The sequence below is a fragment of the Podarcis gaigeae genome (assembly GCF_964106915.1).
Source record: "Podarcis gaigeae genome assembly, chromosome: 10".
In the NCBI taxonomy this organism is placed as follows: Eukaryota; Metazoa; Chordata; class Lepidosauria; order Squamata; family Lacertidae; genus Podarcis; species Podarcis gaigeae.
The window spans coordinates 69,826,734-69,842,429 of record NC_139686.1 but is presented as its reverse complement, the minus strand read 5'-3'; the positions used below and the strand labels follow the sequence as shown (position 1 = coordinate 69,842,429).

At 40.7% G+C, this 15,696-nt stretch overlaps 1 protein-coding gene across 1 annotated transcript in view; it reads right to left on the bottom strand.

Annotated features, from left to right (window-relative positions):
• Positions 1-15,696, bottom strand: part of DNAJC2 (DnaJ heat shock protein family (Hsp40) member C2) — a 21,806-nt gene extending 6,110 nt beyond the window's left edge. The window contains exons 1-9 of the mRNA XM_083701490.1: positions 14,870-15,696; positions 13,431-13,621; positions 6,019-6,094; positions 5,003-5,101; positions 4,072-4,213; positions 3,039-3,119; positions 2,239-2,304; positions 1,353-1,444; positions 1,144-1,265 (exon numbers count right to left, since the gene is read on the bottom strand). Coding sequence (XP_083557616.1) covers positions 1,144-1,265; positions 1,353-1,444; positions 2,239-2,304; positions 3,039-3,119; positions 4,072-4,213; positions 5,003-5,101; positions 6,019-6,094; positions 13,431-13,621; positions 14,870-15,245 — 1,245 coding nt within the window. The 5' untranslated portion in view covers positions 15,246-15,696. The remainder of the gene's footprint in view (positions 1-1,143; positions 1,266-1,352; positions 1,445-2,238; positions 2,305-3,038; positions 3,120-4,071; positions 4,214-5,002; positions 5,102-6,018; positions 6,095-13,430; positions 13,622-14,869) is intronic.

Sequence of the window (15,696 nt, the reverse complement as noted above, 5' to 3'; positions counted from 1 at the left end):
GATACTCAGTTCTCAAAATTTTAGGTATTCTTACTAGCAAACCAACCAGAGATGCATATTTGTCATTATTTCAAGGCCATGACCTGAATTATTGACCAAATAAATAACTGCATCATTCCAGTAATCATCTGTGCTCCATGAAATCTTTCAGCATGATAGGTCTTTAGCAAATGGGAACGTCACAAATTCTTATGCGAATGAAACAGGATTAAAATGGTTTTTTAAACACTTGCTTATCTCACGTTTTGGTGCCAAAACACACCCATCACTTGAATTCAAAGATATTGCGTATTTGTTTAGGTATACATATTTAATTAGGTATGTTCTAGGAAAGCACAATTTATTACATGGGCCACAGGCCAAGTCAATAGATCATTATGTAAAACCAAAACCTTTAAATTGCTATATTATTATTTCAGTTTATTACCTGCTCTTCACTCTAAGGTCCCAGGGCAGATTACAACTATTTTAAACACAATTTAGAACAGTTTGTATTTTTTAACTGTATGTCTTCAATTACAAAAAATAGGGTGGGTCATGAAAATATACATCTCAAGTGTCAAAGACTAAGGTAAAGAGGTGTGTCTTCAGCATTTGCTGAAAACTACAGTGAAGTTGCCAGATACACCTCTGGCAACAAGTATTAGCGATTTGGAGTGATATTCAAGGGGTGACAGCTGTATCTGCTACTATAACAACTTTTCCTTCACCTCCTTCCCACTGCATAATCCATAAAATCAGCTATGGAGGGTCCTCCACAGGGGAGCGGGGGGGAGGGGGGGAGGACAGGCTTCATGGGGGGAAGTGAGGAAGAGGAAGCCCCACTCTGCTAGCAGAAGTTCATAGTTCAAGCTGGTTGAATACCACCCAATGTGTAGTTTTGTCAAGCTGGCAGAGCACCAAAACATTTTGTACGCCAAAGCTTTCCAAACTTTTCATGTAGATGACACACTTTTTAGAGATGCATCATTTCGCTACACAGTGATTTAGTTTTACTAGCAAACCAGAGGTTGAACGAACCCCTTTCCCGCCCCGGAAGGAGCATAGGGAGTATTTGCGTTTCGCGACACAGAGTTTGGAAAGCTCTGCTGTACGCATTCACACTTTTTGAATCCTTCAAAACAAGTATAGATTGAAATGTACTCTGTCGCGCTCCTCCTGCTCTTTTCGTTTTGCTTCTGCCTTGGCTTTCTTTTCTGCTTCTTTCTTTGCTTTTTCTTCTTCTTTGAACTTCTTTATTCTGGGATCACAGCTGTATGCGGTGTCTAAGGAAAGAAAAGGTGTCTGTGAAGTGAACATACAAAGGCTGAAATTCAATGAATGGGTCTTGACAAAAGTGAGTTCACACTTACCAACGAGTGTCCTTATTCTATTCATCTCTTCCTTTTTCCTTAATGCTCTAGCTGCTCTGTTCTGTTTCTCAATCCACCTCCTCTCATCTCGACTGCAGAGAGAGATGAGAGGCGTTAAGTAGAAAGCACTTCTATGCTCAAGCACATCTCAGTACAAAATCATTTCGGGAAATGTTGCTAAACTCAAGAGGAACAGCAGCACTTCCATGAATTCCTCAGTGAATACGATCGTATTCAGTAGGGCTTCAAACAGCTTCGCAAGTGATGCCTTTTGATAAAACCCCAATTATTGTATTCAACACAAATAATATTTATGTACCTTGACACATACCATGTGTTTACCATTGCCTGAATAAGTTTCTAAACCTTGGCTCACTGAACCCTCCCTCCTGGTACACTCTTCCTAAGAACAGAAAGCTTTCCTGTATTTTATTTCTATTCAAATTTTCCTCCAATAAGCTGGGGAATGCTTGCACAATACTGAGATACTAGAGTAGAGAACAGGACCGTTCTTTGGACTGATTATCTCTGAGCATTACTAGATCTATGGAGAATCTATACTGGGCATATTCACAAGGCTTATTCTGCTTTGTTATTCAGTACCTGTTATCATTAATAAGATTAGTGTAAAATCTGTAACACAGTCGAACCTCCGTTTACCCTCTGGTTATGTAAACTTCGGGATGCGCATGTAGCAAACCCGGAAGTATTTTACTGGGTTTCACCATGTGCATGTGCGCAGAAGCGGTCCTTAGGTTGCAGAAACCCCGGGATCCAACCACATCTCTGGAACGGATCCTGTCCATAACTGGAGGTACCACTGTATACTATGATACGCAAGTTGAATTTGTTTGGTGTATTAACATTGGTGCTTTTATTTACATACCATTCTGCTTTTTCTTTTTCTTCTTCGTCTAAATAAGAAAACTCCCGCCAAGAATCAAAGTTATACCTAACATACAATGAAGTAAGAGAGAAAACGTTAGTGCTATGTTGATGCCTAATCAAATGTTACAATAGTTGTATTGCAAATTCTTCAGAACATTTTTAGTTTGCATTCTTAATTTGAGATTATACTGCTAGTTGTCTGGTGCATACACTTTATCAATCTTAAGGAAATCTTAAAAGTGCCATCAGAATATTAATGAACAGTTCATTCTGATTATTTTACGCTGCAGGGCAAAATCTTATGATATGGGAAGAAAATGGAGATGGGGGTGCAGATGAGCATTCTGTTTCCTACACTGGCCCCTCTCCCCCTAGCATTGTTTCTGCATTTCTGCGTAACCACAGCACAGAGCAATGTTTGCCACTAAATAAAAACGTGGTTCCCATAAGTCACAAGCCATCAATCTGAAGATCTCATATCACAACTATTCCAGGCTTGTCTTGACTAAAGACTCTGCAATCCCGCTCTTTATATATATGGCAGTCTATTTTGGGGGGAAGGAAAGTTTCAAACTGCAAAGAATAACTCTCCAGAGTAGATATGTAATGGGGTTGAAGTGTTACTTCCTGGCCCCACCCTCTATTCCTAAGGAAAAGTTATTCAGTGCTCTTCTGTTTTAATACTATATGGACTTCTACAAATGTCTTGTTTATTTTCACAGACAAGTTTTCCCATACAATTTTGACATGTCACATAAAATTATTTCACAAGGAAGAAAAAGAAAAAATTTTGCTTACCAAAATGAATAAAATGCATCTACCTCTTCAAAGGAGGAATTTGTGTCCCCAAGCTTAGGTACATTTTTCTTATTTGACCATCTGTAGCAATGAAGACATACGCAGACATTCACTATGATGAAAAGTTGGGTGAATTCATTGAAGAAACAGTAACTTTGACTATATATTAATGCTATATCATGTGAGAATTTAATCTGAAGTATATGGATTTGCTTCTCTAATCCTCTGAACTCTATGGACCATAATCGATAAAGACTTAAAATTCAGAAGAAGTGAGCTTAATCTTATAATTTGATTCTTCAGCAAGTAGCACAAAGGAAAACAGTATCAGTGTTCCATCTTGGTGCTAACATTGCAAAATGACTCAGAATGTTGAGATATTATTTCTACAGTATTAGCAAATTAAATGAAATTTCTATACCTTCATCCAAGGATCACAAGGATTTACAATATAAAAACACAAAAATATTTAACATAGTAACAAACAAAACTAAGTGTTCATTATTTATTAACCTAGCACTGCTGGACTAAAACATCCACAACTGCAAGATGCAATATAAAACTGTACACTGGACAGAAACCAATAAATTGAGCATAGCCTCTCCTCCATTGCTCTGACAAAGTTGAGAAAATTATTTGTGCACCATCGTGGAGGCTAGGCCTTGTGAAGCAAGTGACAGTGGAAGATAGCCAAGTACTGAGGCTGCATTAAACAATTAGAACAGTTCTGGAACCAACAGATGGATGCTCTATAACAGACTGCTTAATGGTATCACCAGTGTGTGTTGCTAGGAAACAGCAATAAGCACACAAATATTGTTTTAGTACCTAAGAATGAGATAACTGAGTGTGAGTTCAGTTCAAACACATCAAACCACTAGGTATGTAGACACAACTCTATCTGTATCTGACCACTATTAAGATGCTCAAGCTTGCCAAATGGCTGGAATCAAAGACACTTCTAACACAAAGACACACCGCCAATAAGGCAAAGTGGGAGACAATCTCCCCTACAGCCTATAATATAGCTTACCTGGCATTTCTTTCAAAAACCGGGGAAAAAACTTCAAAGAAGTTTTCCTTTGCTTCACTTTTAGAAGGAACAGTGTTATCAAAAGTAGGATCTATACTGTTAAATGCTCGTCTCTTCAGAGGATCTGACAAAATTTCATAGGCTGGAAAATGGAATTACAGTAAATAATCAATTTACAGTAAGTAATCAAAATTGGGAGCCAAGCTTGGTTCCCCCTCAAAAGTGCCTTGCTGCTCATGCACTGCGAATGCCCAGCATGACTTTTTCTGAACTAACATGCAATGCACAGCCATTTCAGAAAATTAGCTTTGTGCACTGTGCTGGATGGATTAAGTAACTATTCATATGTAGCCAATCCTCAGGAACAATGAAGAATCCCAGTGACTGCATTTGCCAATAGGCATGGGATTGGTGAATCAATAGAATAAGATATGCACTGCATGTTTCTGTAACATGCTTAAAAGCTACCCTTCTGAAAAGGGGATAGAGCACAATTCTAAAATCATCATTACATCATCTTTCCCTTTTCAAAAGCTCCCCCAGTTATTGCAATTTCTAGAATGCAACATTTCAGAGTCGTGACAAGAGCAATAATTAAAAACGGGGCTGCTTATCTTTAGAGCAGCTTGCACATACACACAAACTAGGAATCTAAAATCATGAGTAAGCATCATTCAATCAATTTTTCATAATTAATCTAAGCTGACACACACTCCTAGGAAAGCTCAGCTTGGACGAACTTGTTTCAATGAATTCATGATTTATTTATTAAGTAGCAACATTATTATTATTACCGAGACACTGCCAACAGTGCCATTTGCTGGAAGCTCTGTTCTTCTAATATGTGTTTTACATAAGCAAGAATCACAAATATACTGAACTATTTTATGCACAGTCATATAAGCTATGTTAGGTGATAACTAGTACTTACCTTTTGTTATACAAGTAAAGTAGTCGTTGTCGCCTTCACCTATCTGTTCTCCTGCTGCTTTTCGCTTGTCTGGATGGTGTTTCAAAACCATGGCTTTATCTATGGGAGTAGAAGGAAATGTCAACTTCAGAAACACCTCCCTTCACCTGCTTTATCATCAATTGCATATTGCCTGTTTTAAACAGCAAAAATGTTTTAAGCAGCAAAAAGTATCCAAACAACAGCGATACTCATAGACACACCATGAGTTGAACCATTTTACATATCTGTGGGGTCATAGCTATCCTTAACGGAGGACAGAAATGTAAGTAAAATTATTTCCCCTCTCTCTTACATGAAATGCAAAGTGGCAAAACAAGTACTTTGTGATGTTTCACACATATTTAAGGTTTCAACATCTCACCCCACACATTAATTTCTTAATACTAAAGAAATAATTATACTACAACTACAGTATTGAAAAAAATGCAACTCTGCATATGCAAAGCTGATTTAGGCTGATGCAGCAGTTAAGATCAATAACTATCAACCTTTCAGTATTTTGTGTGTGTCTGGCATCTCTAGGTTTTGAACTAAATTGCACAAGGAGTTACATTGTATCAGGAGCCTGAATTACCACATATAAATTACAAATGGACCACAGGCTGCAAGTGTGCATAGCTTTGCCCCAGATAATAAATCCTTAATTTCAGGTGTTTTACTTCAATTGGAAGTCAATGTAAAATGGATCTTACTGTTTTTATTTAGTTTTGTGACTTAGCTGTTATGGTTGACCCCTGAACACATGTATTTTAAAGTGTTCTCCTTCCCACCCCATAATCATAAGAGTCCTAAACTAACAATCAGACTCTATGGCTCAGCTGAAGAACTGTGCCACAGCAGTCAAAACCACATTCTTGGTGTCTTTTTAAGTGAGCTGTTCTTCCTTTATGAAATCAACAGCTTTCAATGCAGCACAGAACTGTTCATATGACCCGAAGCATTTTCAATACAAAAAATGAATATAAGGTACTTACGAGCAGCTTTTATTTGTTTCTGAGATGCCTTGTATCTTATATGTCCCAGCCCAAGAACTGAATAATGATCCTGATTCTGAGAGAAAATTGCAAATATCAACAGCTATTTATGGTGAGTAGCAACTATTGAGCAGCTAAGTGGCAAAGTAAGCTAAACTAACTCTTTCCGGAGGCGGCGCGAAGGGTAATGGCTGCCCTTTCCTAACCGGGAAGGGAGCTCCGCGCGAAAACGGGTCGTCCGCTACGGCGAAGCGGAGACCCACATCGGAAAACCGCAGGCGGCAGAAGCCTGCGGTCTTGGGACCCGGCGGGCGCCAGAAGCAGCCCCCAAAACGCAGAAGGAACCCCGTAAGGGGCTCTGGATCGTGGAGGAGGCTGCGGCGCTGAGGGTCGTTCCGCAATCGGCGGAGTGAAGCCGCAAAGCCGTTGCCGGTGAGCGCTGACCTTTCTTCCTTGAATTGGCACCTTGGAAAGCAGCAACCCGTGAGTAATAAGGACTTTTAATTAAGCTTAAAGATCAAAGCTCCTGAATTTGGCTGAAAGCGGAGGACGTAAAAAAAGGAAGTCCGTCTTCCGCTCACACTAAACTTCAAAGCAAAGAGCAGGAGGAGTGGAGGCAGTGAATGAACTCTTTTACAATTTGGATTTGAGCATTCAGTGCATCACTTTAATGCAGAAAAGGATTTTAAGCATTGGATTTATGCTAAGATTTGGACTGTAGGATCTTTCTCTGAGGAATCTACATTTTAAAAAAGGAAACCCAGGTGCTGGAACTGCCTGGCAACAGTAGCAGTCAGCCTGCAGACATAAATACTTTGAAACAAAATTTGGAAAAAATCTGAGGGGCTTGGACTTTGCTACTTTGACATCTTATGAGGTACCAGCAAGCACGGCTTGAAACATTGTGTTTTTGTAAAACCAACTCTGCTGAAGATTTAGCATTTGAAGGCTTTTGGACATGGGTTTTGTTTTCTCTGTGAACTGTATTTATTGATTCCCTTCTGAAAGACTTTTTAAGCTCCCCCTAGAGGTTTTGGACTTTACAGCAGTGACATCCTTATACTTTCTGTTTCCCGGTCTCCTGGTTGAATGTTACCATCTGGGCTGTCTTTTTCTCATGGGAACAACTCAGCTTGACCTTGAGCCTTAGATAAATTTGGAATGAGTGGCGCAAAGAAAAAGGAGCCAAAAGAAAAGGAAAAAGAACAAAGACCGCGAACTAGACAAACAACTTTAGCCTCAGCCTTGCAGCAACGCAGATCTTCGGTGCCCACTGTGCTCTCTGAGGAAGCAGCAGCTTCTCTGCCACGTGCAGGGGAAGGAGAAACAGAGGAACTACAATTGGAAGATATGGCCTCAGGAACAGCTGCCTCCATTTTAGAAAAAATATATGAAAAATTGGAATCTTTGGATAAGAAAGTGGAATCCTTGGATAAAAAAGCTGATGAGCAAACCTTTAAAATAGACCAAAACACCGAATGTTTAAATAAATTAGCTGGACAAGTGGCACAGAACGTGGAAACAATTGCAGAATTGAAGGGAGCTACAGGGGAGAACAGAAAATTGGTTGAAGACACCAGCCAAAGGCTGGGAAAGTTAGAAAAAGAGGTGAGGCCACTCAACAAACAAGTTGGTGAACATCAGACCTATCTCTCGATGATTGAACTGAGAAGTAGGGAGACCAACTTAAGGATTAGATCGATACCCGAAGTGGAAGAGGACAACCTGGCTGAGTTTCTGACCAAAATATTTTCCAAGCACTGGAACCTAGAAGAGACGGACTTTAAGATTACATCAGCTTTCAGACTTGGAAGACTGACAAAAAAAGACAAGCCCAGAGACTGTTTGATATCACTGAGATCAAAGGAGGAGAGGGATAAGATTTTGGGCCTACACTACGGAAAGTCACTGGACATTTTAGATAAGAGGATTGAGTTATACAAGGACGTTCCCAAACAGCTTTTGGATTTGAGATCGGAATATTTGGAATTAGCAAGACTTTTGAGGAGCAACGCCATCATCTTTAGGTGGGATTTTCCACAAGGACTATCTTTTACTTTCAGAGGGAGGAAGATCAAAATTAGAACATTGGAAGACAGAGACAAATTTCTGAACCAATACGGAGAGGACCTTCATAAAAAACTTGGATTACCATCGGAGCTCGAAACACCAGAGGTACCTGCACCCTTGGATTCTGAAGATTCAGCGAAAAAGGTACCACCCCCAGAAAAATAACCAGATCTATCCAGGATGTCTCTGCAACTTCTGAGTTGGAATATAAATGGCTGCAACATTCCGGAGAAAAGGAGGAAAATTTTTCACATATTAAAAAAGGAACAATTGGACATTATTTGCCTGCAAGAAACCCACGTGACTAGGCTCCACAGAAAAGTGCTGATAAATAAGAGACTTGGCCAAGAATTTATATCTTCAGACATAGTGAAGAAGAGAGGAGTGGTGATATATGCAAAAGAGAGCCTTTCACCTAAATTCTTATTTAAAGATGAACATGGCAGAATTTTGGCAATTGAAATACAGTATCAAGGAGAAAAAATTTTGATATTAGGAATCTATGCACCAAATGATGGGAAATCGGAATTTTATAAGAAGTTGCATGAAAGCATGCTGGAATATCTGGACTATGACAACATCATAATGATGGGAGATATGAATGGGATTGTATCAACTAACATGGATAAGTCGCAAAGTCAAAAAGTTACCAAAGATGGCAGACTACCAAAGACCTTTTTTGAAATGACAGAAAATATGGGCTGGATTGACATATGGAGAATCAAGAACCCCCTAGGAAAAGAAGGAACATTTTTCTCTGAGGCTCAACTGACTTGGACAAGAATCGACCAAATTTGGATTACTAGAGGTCTGGCACCTAAGGTCAGGAAAGTGGAAATCTGCCCAAAAACCTGCTCCGACCATAATGCCTTGAAAATGGACATGACATTATTACCAACCGGCTCCTTTAGATGGAAGATGAATGACAATTTGTTTAGAAATCAGGAGATCATTAAGAAGGCCCAAAAAGTTATAAAGGACTATTTTGAAATAAACCTGAACACCGCGGTGGAAAAAAGAACAATTTGGGACGCAAGCAAAGCTGTGATGAGAGGGTTCTTGATACAACAGAATGCCATAAGGAAAAGGACACAAAATGAAAAGAAAGACAAGATTCTGGAGAAAATTAAAGAACTAGAGAAGAAGCTAAGAGCCAATCCGAAGTCACAGCCGATTTTGAGAGAAATTAAACTTCATCAGGCACAATATTCAAAACTGATAAACCAGGAAATAGAATGGAAGATTAAATCAATGAAACAAAAAACGTTTGAATCGGCAAATAAATGTGGGAAACTGCTGGCCTGGCAGTTGAAGAAGAGACAAAAACTGAACATAGTAACAAATTTGGAAATTGAAGGAAGAAGTATACAGAACCCCGTGGAGATTAGAAAGTGTTTTCAAAAATATTTTAAAAAATTATATACTCAAGGGCCGCAGAATGAAGTTGAGATTGAACAATTTTTGAGGAAAAACGGATTGAAAAAATTGTCACAAGAAAATAGACTACTCCTGAACAGCAAAATAACACGACAAGAGATTGAACATGCCATTCAGAACTTGAAATTGGGCAAATCTCCAGGGCCAGACGGCTTGACCTCCAAGTACTATAAGACATTAAGTGATTATCTGATCCAACCACTGCTGGAGGTCAGCAATGAAATTATGGAGGGAAAGAAGGCGCCAGAATCGTGGAAAGAAGCGTTCATCACATTGATACCAAAATCAGAAACTGAAAAGACACAGCTCAAGAACTACCGCCCCATCTCCCTTTTAAATGTGGATTACAAAATATTTGCTGATGTTTTGGCAAACAGACTTAAAAGAGTTTTAAGTCAAGTAATTCATAAAGACCAGGCAGGCTTTCTCCCAGGCAGACACATGTTTGCTAACACAAGGAACATTATTGATGTCTTGGAACTTTTGCAAACTGACATAAACACTAAAGCAGTGCTAATTTTTATAGATGCGGAGAAGGCCTTTGACAACATCTCTTGGAAATTTATGAAGGGAAATTTAAAAGAAATGGGAGTGGGGAGGGGTTTTGAAAATGGGATTGACGCAATATATTCAGAACAAAAAGCAAAATTGATTGTTAATAATGTGGTAACAGAAGAGTTCAAAATTGAAAAAGGAACACGACAAGGCTGCCCGATTTCCCCTTTGTTATTTATTTCAGTCCTGGAGGTGCTCTTAAACTTGATCAGAGGGGACCGGTTGGTGCAAGGGATCCAGGTCGGAGCGAAACAATATAAACTTAAAGCTTTTGCAGATGACCTAGTTTTGACACTGCAGGAGCCGGAATCTAGTACGAAAAGAGTTTTACAATTGATTGACAATTTTGGTCGGGTGGCGGGATTTAAGTTAAACAAACAGAAAACTAAGGTGTTGGGGAAAAATTTGACAGATATTGAATCAGAACAGTTTCAGAGAGAAACAGAATTATCATTGGTGAAAAAGGTAAAGTACCTAGGGGTGAACATAACAGCAAAAAATCTGAGTCTATTTAAGGAAAATTATGAAAAATGCTGGTCTGAAATTAAGAGAGACTTGGACAGTTGGACAAAATTGAAGCTTTCTTTGTTAGGCCGAATTGCTGCTATTAAGATGAATGTATTGCCAAAAATGTTGTTTTTGTTTCAAACACTACAGATTATAGACAAGACGGAATGCTTCCGGAAGTGGCAGAGAGATATTTCTAAATTTGTCTGGCAGGGCAAAAAGCCCAGAATTAAGTTTAAGATACTGACTGACGCAAAGGAAAGAGGGGGCTTTGCCCTGCCAGACTTAAGGTTGTATTATGAAGCCGCAGCTTTCTGCTGGCTAAAAGACTGGCTACTTCTCGAAGACACTGATGTGTTGGATCTGGAAGGGTTTAATAATAATTTTGGTTGGCATGCATACTTATGGTATGACAAAGTTAAGATCAATAAGGCCTTTAAGAACCATATTGTCAGAAAAGCAGTGTTTAATGTCTGGACAAAATATAAAGACTTATTGGAAAATAAAACCCCAAGGTGGCTTTCACCTCTGGAAGCTAAGGCCCGAAAAAGACCCAATATGGAAGCCAATTGGCCAAAATATTGGGAAATATTAGAAAAAGATGGAAATAACTGGAAATTGCAGAGTATGGAAAAAATGAAGGATAAAGTGCGAGACTGGTTACATTACGCTCAGATTAAAGAAGTTTTTTAAAAATGACAAAAAGCTAGGGTTCCAGGTGGAGAAATCGAAGCTGGAAACTGAACTGTTAGAACCTAAGACTAAGGTACTTTCAAGAATGTATAACTTGCTGTTGAAATGGAACACACAAGACGAAATGGTTAAATCGGCTATGATAAAGTGGGCACAGGACATTGGGCATAACATTATGTTTGAGGAGTGGGAAAGGTTGTGGACCACTGGGCTAAACTTTACTGCATGTAATGCTTTGAAAGAAAATATAATGAAAATGATATACAGATGGTACATGACCCCAGTTAAGCTTGCCAAAATATACCACTCGTCTGACAATAAATGTTGGAAATGTAAAGAAAATGAAGGAACATTCTTTCACCTCTGGTGGACTTGCCCTAAAGTGAAGGCCTTCTGGGAAATGATATATAATGAACTGAAAAAGGTATTTAAGTATACTTTCACTAAGAAACCAGAGGCCTTCCTTCTGGGTATTGTCGGCCAGAAGGTGTCAAAGAAGGACAGAACTTTCTTTATGTATGCAACAACGGCAGCAAGGATACTCATCGCAAAGAACTGGAAAACTCAAGAGCTACCCACGCTGGAAGAATGGCAGATGCAGCTGATGGACTATATGCAGCTGGCGGAAATGACTGGCAGAATTCGAGACCTGGGAGAAGAAAGGATTGAAGAAGACTGGAAGAAATTTAAGATTTATTTACAAAATTATTGTAACTTGATGGAATGCTAAGAAGGATGCTTGATTATAAACAATTGGCCATCACTAAATTAGATGAGCATTATTAGACTATATTGTAATGATTGGTTATAAGATTACAAATAAGATGGTAATTTGCTTGAAAAATTTTATGAATAACGTATGTGCGAGCGGATGACGCGAGGAAGTCCAAAGATGTTATGAAATTTTGTAAAGACACAAACAATGCTGTTTTTCATTTTTGTATCTCTTTTATTAAAAAAACCTAATAAAAATTTTGGAAAATAAATAAAAATAAACTAACTCTTTTCCTTCTTCCGTTTTCTTGCCACTTTTGCCTTTATTGCCTTTCCTTATCCCTATAGGTCCTCCATCCAGAACTTCAGGTTTTGAATAAGGAATTGTCTTTTAAGAGACCTTAAAAAGGAAAGATAGAAGACCACCTCACTTCATGAGAGAGGGAAAGAACACAGGTAGCTGCTAGTGTGGTGCCCTACTTCTCCAATTCTCTAACAGTTGCCACAAGAAAAGTGTTAGCAGAAAGAAATGTGAGCACAACAGAATGAAGAAAAAGAAAAAGAAAAGAGTTAAATGAAAACAGGTATGTATAAATTAAACACAAGGCAGAAACAAAGCCTATTAATGGAATTTTAGAAGGCAGACTTCCATATTGCCACTGTTAGCTGATCTGACCAGACCTTCATAATAGGTTCATCATATATGTTCAAAGCTTTTATAATGTTATATTTTTTCCACGTGACGCATTGACACTGTGCTGTTAGCTTAGAACTACAGTGGTGCCCCGCAAGACGAACGCCTCGCAAGACGAAAAACCCGCTAGACGAAAGGGTTTTTCTGTTTTGGAGGCACTTCGCAAAACGAATTTCCCTATGGGGTTGCTTCACAAGACGAAAAAATCTTGCGAGTCCCCGCGGGTTTTTTTTTCTTTTTTCGCCCTTTTCCTAAGCCGCTAAGCCGCTTATCAGCTGTTCTGCTGATAAGCCGCTTAACAGCTGATCGCTGGAAGCCGCTTGACAGCTCTAGCACTAATCCGCTAAGTTGTCAATGGGCTTGCTTCGCAAGACGAAAAAACCGCTAGACGAAGAGAATTGCGGAACGGATTAATTTCGTCTAGCGAGGCACCACTGTATTTACTTAGTATTAGCCACTGGGAAAAGTGCCACTCTTTAAGTGAAACCTAATACCAATCTGAAAAAAGAGGGCACAAAATGCTATTGGGCAACTCAATGGGGCTTACTCCTACGTAAGTGGAACGGAATCTTGAATTTCCCTGAAGTGGGGACGGGGAGAACTAATTTTTGTGTGGTTGAAAACAATCCTTAAGCTCAAACCACACATGGAATAAAAGATGAAGCAATTTCAAATTGTTAGTACTGGTAGGAAATCTTCACTAAAAAGTGAACAAATACAATTGTAACATTAGATCATATACCTTCCAGTCCTTTGGATCAAGTGTTTTTAACATAGGAAATTCCTCCAGCTGCAATTCTTCATCTCCTGACTCTTCAGAGAGCTCTTTTTCATCTTCCAGTTCCTGGAAAGAGGCAGAAACATGTATGTTTCTCCTCTTAATAAATGCTTCAAACCATCTTCCCACAGGTTCAACTTGGCAAAGCACAGAAGCTGTGAATAAAAATATTACAAGCTTAGGAGGCACTTCCACTGAGCTAAAATCTTCACATTCATCCACTACCAAAATCTGGGCAACCTTGTATGCATTTATTTGGCCAAAAGTACCGGTATGTGTTCTGCAAACATAAGACGCAGCAAATCCTAGTTTGGTATCATTAAAGTATCATATACACGAATAAATGCACTCTAATTTTGTCCTCTTCAAGGCAGCCTATAAAAACATTATATACCACACACACACACGTTAAGTTCCAGCTATTTAAATTTGTTGTAATTCATCAGCAAACCCGCCTTTATAATTGTCATTACAAAGAGATATTTGATAGGCACATGTTTGAAAAGTAGTTTTATTAGAAATAGGTCACTTGTAAAGTGCTTTTAAAACAAGAAGCACTTTAGCTGATTAACTGTATTATAACTGACACATTTCTACCATACTTAGGGTAGTAGATGCTGTGCTTTAGTCAGTTACATGTCAGGGCAACATGGCTCTTCTATCCGCCAAAGAAAAATGTATTTCTTTCAGGTTGCAATCCTACAGTTTATAGACTATACACCTGCTCAACCAGCAAGAAGGGCTTTCTTCTACCGACATATCTGCTTTGGGTGTGCGTGTTAGACTCCTCTCGCCAAAAAGATGAGGACTTGCTTTATTCTTTTTTTAAAAAATGCATGAATAAGGTCGGCAGTATTGTACTAAGGTAATAAACAGCGCATTCCTCCCATGGAGTTAACACCTTCCTACATTAAGTCTCTGTGGGAGAAAAAGCAGGAGAGATCTTCTGCCCAACAATCTCAGTAATATGTCCAAGAGGCAAACGAGCTAAAAACCCCTCCATGCCGCATAACCTTCTAGAGCCGCGGATATTTGTGCGACAGGCAGAAATTCAACAGGGGCAGCTTCTACCAGCAAAAAAGCTACGACGGGAAAAGCTGCGCTGGGTGAATTTCTGCTCCTCTTATGCAGCTCCGGCGGCGGGGAAGGCGGAAGAAACGGGGCGGCGGCGGGGGGGGGGGGAAGAAATAGGGGAGGCAGCGGGGGCTTTCAGCGCGGGGGAACCGACGGCGACCCCAGCGACGAATCCCCCCCCCGGCCGCCGCTTGCCCCCCATTCGCGGCGAAGGCCTCGTGAAGGGAAGCCGCCTCACCGGGGACTCGAGGAGAAGTGGCCCCCCTGCGAGGCCCCCGGAGGCCGGGAAGGCCGGAGGGGAAGGAGCCGAGAAAGGAGAAGGGACCGACCCGAGGACAAGGCTCTGGAGACGCCGGTGACCTGCCCCTCGGGCGCCCCTCTCAGCAGCATCGCGGCGCCGCCCAGGGGAGGCCGCTCCTCCGGCCCGGAACAAACGGGTGCGCCGCGGGTGTGTTTCCCCTCTTCTGCGCCGCCGGCCTTGGTCGCGGGTTGCCAGGTGCCGGCGCATGGAAGGACCCGGCGAACACTTCCGGGGCGGGCAAGCGCTTCCTGTCCGCGGCTTCCTGTCTTCCGCCTCGCCTCGGAGCGCGACGGAGAGGTTCCGCCGCACAAGGGCGCTGCAGGCCTCGCTCTCTCCCCCGCTCTCCTTTTTAAACGAAAGGAAGGGGTGGTCGCGTCGCCCCTTTTAACGAACGTCCCTGCCATCTTACATGTTGTAGAGAATTAAAGTGCTGTGTTTTTTTAAAACTGCGCACAGGGACTTTCCCGCTTGAAGGACTGAGGGCCACAGATACAGACGCAAATAAACATTTTCAGATGTGCTTTTCTCCACAAGCGACAAAAAGGCCACAAGAAGAAGTGGTTTATTCCTGGGAACAGCAAAGAAAACAAAACCCCAGACAGTCGTGAATGTCAGAAGTGGGGTTTTTTTGGGGGGAGGGGATATTTCTGAAGAGATTTAGCCCAGTCAGTAGAAAAAACACGATGCTCTTCATCTCAGGGTCGTGGGTTCAAACCCCTCGTTGGGCAAAAGATTCTGCATTGCAGGGGGTTGGACTAGATGACCCTCGGGGACCCTTCCAACTCCACAAGTCTGATTCTATGCATTCAGAATTCAGCGGGGCGGGAGGGAGCGAGACGGAAGATCCGGCTGTGC